Below are 8,294 nucleotides of genomic sequence, written 5' to 3' on the forward strand. Positions count from 1 at the left end.
AAACACAGGGGCAACAGGGGCAGACAATGACACAATCAGGGGAAGGAGGGAAACTAAAGACAGGGAGTGAAGCTTAACCTGAGACAAGAGGGGAAAACCTTTCAAAATAAAACACAACACAAAGACATGACAGACAAGTCGATGTGATGTCTCTTATATCCCCAGAATGAAGTCTTTTAGAAATGTACTAATGTTTTATAACAGTTCTTTATTGGCATGGATAATGTGACATTTCATTTGTGTTTTACAGCTGTCCAGAGTCTTTTCACATGGTTAAATAAAGGATGTTTATGTTGGCTAAAGCCAGTTATTAATGGGGACTGTCTACGAAACCACACACTAATAAAGTAAACACTTTGGCAATAATATATACAGGGTGCGATTTGACAAAAAAACAGAGGGGGGGATGTTTCTTATTTTTTATTCATAGACAAGAACATTGGACTTTTAACTTGCATAGGGAGAAAAAAACGCAAAAGGTAGGCTATATATATACACCTGTTCACTAAATAATTCACTAAAATAGCAAAACGTGCTGTCAACAATTCAGGGACAGGTCTGGAAAACTAGACTAGGTAAACAGTCGGCTCTGGTGACGAATTTGTGGTGGCTTTTTCGGTTTTCCTGTCGGGGCATTGTCTGCAGCATTTCGGCCCTCTTTTATCCACAATTCTGCAAATGTGTGCGCAGGAAAGGATGCCACCTCTGGACCATTGACACCAATGAACAGTAGGCCATTCAAAGTGGAGACGTGCATTCTGTTTCGTTCTTCCGTGAGGATGTGGTTCATCGCACTAAAGCCACGCTCGCACTCAGCCGTTGACACAGGGAGCGTGGAGACAGCGATGAGCACTTTTTTCAAAGTCTCCCCAGTGACACCATTGCATTTCAGTTCATGAAATTCTTTGAGGAGTGTGGGCATATTTGTGTCTGCTATAGCAAGGCTTTTATGAATGGTCAGAAGTTTGTCATCCCCATAAAGCAACCGTTCATCTTCATCGGAGGGCCAATTTGAGGGGTTCAGCGCAGCCGCCGCAGAAAAAATGCCGTTGTCATCGAGCCTGCTCTGGATGTTATCGGCCAAGGAGATGAAAAAACGCTACGAAAGGTCTCTGCCTTCCGCTGTTCTCCGTCACTCGGCTGAGACACATTAACCCCCTTAAATGTTTGCTTACTGCCCAATTCCTCCTTCAGACATCGTATGTTCACTCCATCGGCATTCCTCATAGCCCTCAGTGTCCGCACGGCAACGCCCACCTCAGCAGTAGCGGTGATTGCTGTGGCATCTCGTCTCTGAAGAAAGAGGGACAGGGCCTGCATCGTTTCGAGCGCGTCTTTTACGAATGCCACCACGAAAAGCCACTGAGTCATTTTAGCATGCATTCCCTTACATTTGGCCCTGTCTTTGGTTGATCGTGATGTGTCTTCGGCCAGTGACGCGAAGAGTTTGACCAGGGCTGGATAGCTTTGCCAAAGAGCCGTCACAGATGTGCAAGACGAGGATAGCCAACGCACGTCAAACACCCTTCCTATCCTGCGAGCTTGCATCTCCAAATTGGAAGCGACAAGCTCTAGCTCTCGCATGTTCTTTGGACTTTGAGAGAAGAAGGCGTACAGGGAGTCAGTGAACATCTGGAAATGACTTGCATCTGTAATTTGTTTGACAGTGTCATGGACGGCAAGTTCTAGTTTGTGATTCATGCAGTGAATGACAATCAGGTTGGGGTTAATCTCCTCACGTAGGAGTGTGGCGACCCCCTTGTATCGGCCCAACATAGCGGCGGCCCCATCCGTCGCGAACCCAATTAGTCGGGAGCGCAACATGTCTTTTGAGATACCCTGCTTCTCAAGGCACTGAAGCACAGTGTCACGGATCGCCGATCCAGTGCACGACTGCAACTCAGCAAGTTGGAAGAAGAAATTGCAACACTCCCCTTCAAATGGAATTCTAATGTAAATGATCAGACATGTTTTATTTGAAACTGTTGTGCTCTCATCAATGAGAATGCTGAACTTGTCGGGTGAGCTTTTAAGGAAGTCCACCAGACGCACTGTCATTTTCTCTGCAATAAACATCAGCATATTCCGACATGCCTTGTCAGAATGCAGCATGTTACCGAGGTTAACATCGTTGAGTTGTTGCAGTTCAACCAGGTGAGGCTGCATTTTGAATGACAGGTCAGTGTAGCAGATCATGTAAGCTGTGCGAATGCAGTACTCTGTGGTTTTTAAACTATGCTCATGATGCTTTCGCCACAGAGCTGCACTGTTCTCATTTGCCTTTTCAATTGCGGCGTCTTGTCTTTTTTGTACAATTTCAATACATTTGATATGGCTTTGACATTTTCCGTGCTTGCTGATTTTGTCATTTAATTTTTTTGCAATTTTGGCTTTTATGCCTTTAATGAAGGCAGAGTCTATATGAAGCCTTTCCTGTGTGTGTGGGCCTAAATCCCTGACGTCGGAACAAGCTTGGCACTTGACTGACCCGTCTGTGCTGACAGCTAGCCACTCACGACCCTCTCTCCATTTAGCAAAGCGCCCCGGCTCAATGCACCCTCCTACCACATGCGTTTCAGAGTCGCTAGCAACATCGGCGTTTCTTTCATCAAGTGGCTGGGAATCGTCCTGCAGGCCTACATGAACGCCAACCTCCAGCGAATTTCTTGCGCTATCACTCTCAGGTGTTAATTTCGTTGTTTTATTATTTGGTCCCGTAAAGTAGGACGATATGCTGCTCTGAACGCGTTTCATGTTTGCATCAGCGCTGTTTTTCCTGCAAAGTTCCCGCACTAAAATGTTACAATGTTTTTGTTTTCGATGACGTTCCGAAATATGCGCAGTCTGCCAGAAGGCTGCTGAATAGCCTACTCTGATGTAAAGACACTGAAGATTGTTTAGATTTCAAGAGTTTAAGTAGTCTAGCAGTTAAGTTGCATTCATCGCTATCAAGGGGGGGAAATCCTTGTCCCCACCGGAGATAAAAATAATTTAGCAGAGGTAGGGATAGGAAAACCAGAGGGGGGGAAATCCTCACCATCCCCCCCTACAAATCGCACCCTGAATATATGTTTCTTTCTTTCTCTTCACAGTATAAAAAGGCAGAGACAGCAGACTGTCTTCCGTGTGAAAGCCTGCAGGAGAAAGACGCAGGGACGTTCCTGAACAGGACCATAGCGATTCTTCAGAGAATATTTAAAGATTGCAACGTGAGTCCATCTGCTGAAGGCGCCTGATCGGCACAGCGAGCGGCGCCACTGGCCGGTCGATGCTCTGCACGCTCTGAACTCTGAAAGGAGAGCAATGGAACATGTGTGATCATCTGATCACTTCTAAACCAAATCCATATTTGGAAGAATGGACAATAACCTAGCAATAAAAGATGAGTTTACCCGTCGTGTGGTCCACAAAGATACCTATTCTTGTTTTGTGAACATTGAAGTATATCTTGTAACGATGTTTGTGAAGATGATGAAGAAGTCTCCGGAGACACCAGCTTATATATAATAAGGTTTATTACAACAGCATAGTATCAGACACCAACACGGGCGATGCGGGGTTCCCAGAGCCAATTGTGGAAGTCCCCCGAACAGTCTTTGTGCATACACTTTATAGGAGAAATGTGTGTGTGTGTCAAAATGCGATGTTCTATGAAGATGTGTACCCAAATAAGGTGATCTATAAGTTCGTCCACGATGTCTTGCGCGTCCCCAAAATAAGGTGAGATATACGTTAGTCTTCGTCTTACTCATCCCTGGAGGTCTTCTGACATAGTCCAGAGGTTTGTTCTACAACCTCCTGTCGTACCACATCACTCTCTGCACTCTATGACCTCAGGGAGTAAACAACTGTATATGAACTGATTTAATATACCACAATAACTCTGTATGCCCCACTAGGTCGATTCCTAGGGCATCTTGAACGTATTCCAGATGTTGTTTTTCACTCTTCTTCCACCCAACATTCCTCTGACCTCAGGGAGTATATGCTCTGGTATATCTCCAGATTTAATACACCACAAAACATTGTGTGATTATCAACCCGAAATCCTTCAGTCACACGTCATTTAATTATAGCTACTTATCAAAATATTGGTGATCACAAAAGGGGTATATCCAGAGGTGTAGTGCTATTTAGGTACCGGAGGGCACCTATGACTCGCGCATGCATGCTCAGTCTTGACCAAACCGTTTGAGAGCCACTGAGATAACACAGAATGAAGGGAACTCCAAACACTCAGTGTCCTGTCCAAACACACACACACACACACACACACACACACACACACACACACACACACACACACACGAGCTTGAATGACACAGAGACCCAGAAGTATTCGTACTGTACTGTGTATATTATTTTCGATGGCTTTATTGTGTGATCAGTGTGACAGATGCACAGATCGCCACTGAGCTTCAACTAAAGACACAGCCGGGCAGAACATGTGTGTCCGGCTCCTGATGCGCACTGACCCCTACACCCCTGAATAGTGTTCACTGCTGAATGTCATTTTCTGAAAAAACAAAAAAAAGTAAGAAGCTATGCGACGATGTTTGTTGATTTGAAATCTATATACAACCTCCGAAAAAGAACCATTCAGGGACCAGGTTCAACAGCACCCAGCCTAATGTATCTGCCCCCAGTCAGCAGTGAGCTGACCTGACTTGGTTTGAGGTTGTGGTTACATTTCTCCTTTACTGCAGCCAGTGTTTGTTTTTTGTGATCTGCATACTTCTGATTTGTTTCGGTCATTGTAGATTGTAAATCAAAACCTTCCAATCTTAATTCAAGTTATATTAATACAAGTTGGACAGTAATCAGTGTTGAGCATTGTTTAGGACTTCTCAGCTTTATTGCCAGCTTGATTGCTTTATTTAAAACATGTGTTTGAAAGTAATCAAATGTAATAAGTTATATTACATTCATGAAGTAATCAGTATAGGCTGCAGAGAGGTCACCCTCAGGATTTTCTACAAATTGGTGAGACCCTAACCACCAAGACAACAACACCTGTCCTAAACATGTCATAGCAGACCTAACTGTCAACTCAAGAAACATGTTTAGCTTGCTTTATGTGAAGTTGTCATAACAAGGACATCTCAAACAATGTCACCCTTGCATCAAAAGTGACATAACTTACCGAATGACACTTAACGACCACTGTCATCAGTATTCATTCATGTTTGAGAAGGGTGTCATGTCATGGTTATGAACACCCATTCAAGTAAAGTGTTACCGCGATGTCTGCTGAGAAGTCCTTGTATACCTCGCTGACTTTGAGGTCATCTGAGTCTGGCAGCTCCCCCCGCACGGCCTTGTAACGTTTACTCCTTTGAACATGTTTGTTTCATAATTAGGATTTAAGAACAATGTTACACTCAGACAACAATCACAAAGTTATATAGTAGGCCACATACAGTTACATAGCACAATAGATATTACCTCACACTGTCAGCAACTGTAAACTGCTTGGGCTTAGTGGAAATGAACTCCATGTCACTCACTCTGCCTGGTTTCACACCCTATTAATTACACAACAGAATTGACAAATGAATGCATATGGTCGTTGAAGCAACATACTAGATCAGCTCCTGGCACAAAGGAAATACTCATTAAACAGTGGCTTGGTAGTGAACACATACTGTACTTACCTTGGTTCTAGACTTGTGCCAGCGCTGCTCTCTTTCTGTGCAGCTAAGGACGGGGTGGAGTAGTGCGCGGTCTGGAATAACAGTGCAACATTGTGGTTGCAGAGTGCTGTTCCAGCTACACAGGAACACTCTGCCACTGCAATCTCCACAGGGGAGAAGTCCTCAAAGACAATCTACACAATAAAACAGAATGTCTGTCATTTCACATTTAGCACACTACTTCAATACAACACAGAACAATGAGAAAGCTGAGAGCAGGCCGACCAGGCAAGCCAGGCTTTCTCATGGAGCTGTAACAGTTCGCCCTGACGCTCACTCTCCCTGTGGGTAGATCTTTGTTTGAAACTGTGCCATCTTCTTGCCTGGCTGATGTCACGTTAACGTCAGCCTTCTCACTTCGCTCTATAGAACGGAAGTTCACAAGCGCACACTCAACGATGCGGAAATAAAAATACGTCATCCCGTGCAACTACTGAATTGGTAACCTTAATCATTATCAACAAAGAATTGACAGAGACTCTAACCAGAAGTTAAATTATAAACTGGTAAACACAGAAAGTAACTCAACAGGAAATCCAATAACTGCTGCAGGTAGCAACTGATTATCTCACACACAAACACACAGACACACATTTGTCTGATTCATACACAACGTCCCATTTATTTCAGTTGGAATAATTGTTTGAGCCACATTCATTTAATGAAAACTAAAACAAAATATAAGCAGCAAGTTTTACAAATGAAAATAAACAAAAATAAATCAACTAATCTGCAGAAATAACAAAGCAGTGTCATTATCAATTATGAATTTAGCATAGTTTGCCAAACATGTACATCACAGTCTCTACAAGTTGTTTTGACAGAAATGCTGGTGGACGGGGAGCCTGTCGAGGCATGTATTTGCTTCACAGTGAAGCCAGGTGTAGTAGGAATAACATAATCAGAGGGCGTGGAGATCTACCTGGCATTACCTGCGTTCCCTGTAAACAGCTGTTGAAAGATCTGAACCTGAAGACCTTTCTGGCATCATGAACCATCTGATTCACCCGATGATCCAAAAATACAGACCAACTTTCACTCTGTTCAGGTGTATATCAGTGTGTCTCTGCAGGCCCAGACTTGGCCATGTCCCTGAGGTGGACAAAACCGCTATCATTTTTCCCCCCCAAAGATCTGACTTTTTTTTCTGTGACATTCACACTCAAACTCAAATACCGTTTTTTATTTGTACTGTTTGTATGTGGATCAGAAATATATTTGTGAATCCTTCTGTGTGCGTTTTTTTCAAAATGTATTTTGAGACAGATCTGACCCCATAGTCTTCAAACTACTTGCTTTCCTTACCCCAAAGACCCCCCAGTTTACAGTGAAATAATATATAACCAGAGCGAGACACTGAAGAAGCTGCAGTCAGTCTGATTCATATAACAACGTCCCATTTATTTCAGTTGGAATAATTGTTTGAGCCACATTAATTTAATGAAAACTAAAACAAAATATAAGCAGCAAGTTTTACAAATGAAAATAAACAAAAATAAATCAACTAATCTGCAGAAATGAGAGAGAGAGAGAGAGAGAGAGAGAGAGAGAGAGAGAGAGAGAGAGAGAGTCCAGTGTGTTCTCCCACACACCGACAGAGACTCTAACCAGAAGTTAAATTATAAACTGGTAAACACAGAAAGTAACTCAACCGGAAATCCAATAACTGCTGCAGGTAGCAACAGATTATCTCACACACAAACACACAAACACACAGACACACACTCTCACACAGAAAGAGAGTCCAGACTCCAGTGTTGTCCTGCTGCAGCGTCCCATCACTTCTGCGCATGCTCAGTGGACGCACATGGACGCACTAGTCGCTTGTTAGGCCTTTAGATGACCTCAGAATCCCCGGATCACCATCAGTCCCTCTCTTTTTCCTCCTCCTCGTGCTCCAGCCTCAGCTCTCGGGTTTATCCTTGTTGGGACCCATGAACTCCACCCCGTCCACCGGGATGTCTTTCTCCTTGATGGCCGTCTGCACGCAGAGCTGGTACCGCTTGAAGCTCTCGGTGCACGGGTCTCCGCTCTGGTCCCCCTTCAGGAACTTCTCAGCGAACCAGCGGTTGAAACACTGGTCGTACTCCCGCTTCATGTCGGTGCAAGCCTCCCCCACGCTGTTCATCTTGGATGTCGGAAGAGAAATTAGGAAAGAATAACTGGTTGTTTTGTTTTTAGCCAACTGCGTGATTCAGGAAGCTGCTGCTGCGTCATACGGACATTTCTCCGTGGCTCTCCTTGAACTGCACGATGTGATTGGCTGGTTTCAGAAAGAACGTAATTGCGTCATAACGTAAATCAGACACTGCTTTGTAGAGAGGGATCACTCCGTTTCTAATTTAAAAAAATACCTTTTACAAAGAAAAACTACACAAAATATATTTGATAAAGATTCTGGCATTTAAACAAAATAAATTGATATAAATTAATATAGTTATTTTTTTCATACAAGTTAAGACAATATTTTTGCAATCATTAATGTAAATTTAACAATAAAAACACTTTTTTCTAATACATGATTATAATGATGTTTCGATTTTAAAATGGATTTTACAAAACATAAAATGCTGCTTTTTTTCAAATACACAACGATACCAC

At 43.2% G+C, this 8,294-nt stretch overlaps 2 protein-coding genes across 2 annotated transcripts in view; one reads left to right on the top strand and one right to left on the bottom strand.

Annotated features, from left to right (window-relative positions):
• LOC134880429 (uncharacterized) overlaps positions 1-8,208 on the top strand; it is a 41,396-nt gene extending 33,188 nt beyond the window's left edge. Inside the window, exon 7 of the mRNA XM_063907368.1 lies at positions 3,093-8,208. Within this exon, the coding sequence (XP_063763438.1) occupies positions 3,093-3,097 (5 nt within the window). The 3' untranslated portion in view covers positions 3,098-8,208. The remainder of the gene's footprint in view (positions 1-3,092) is intronic.
• triap1 (TP53 regulated inhibitor of apoptosis 1) lies at positions 7,074-7,963 on the bottom strand. The gene has a single exon (XM_063906553.1). It carries the CDS (start codon positions 7,819-7,821, stop codon positions 7,597-7,599), a length of 225 nt encoding a protein of 74 aa, XP_063762623.1. The 5' UTR covers positions 7,822-7,963; the 3' UTR covers positions 7,074-7,596.
• Positions 8,209-8,294: the final 86 nt, after the last annotated feature.

The sequence above is a fragment of the Eleginops maclovinus genome, chromosome 18 (assembly GCF_036324505.1).
Source record: "Eleginops maclovinus isolate JMC-PN-2008 ecotype Puerto Natales chromosome 18, JC_Emac_rtc_rv5, whole genome shotgun sequence".
Taxonomy (NCBI): Eukaryota; Metazoa; Chordata; class Actinopteri; order Perciformes; family Eleginopidae; genus Eleginops; species Eleginops maclovinus.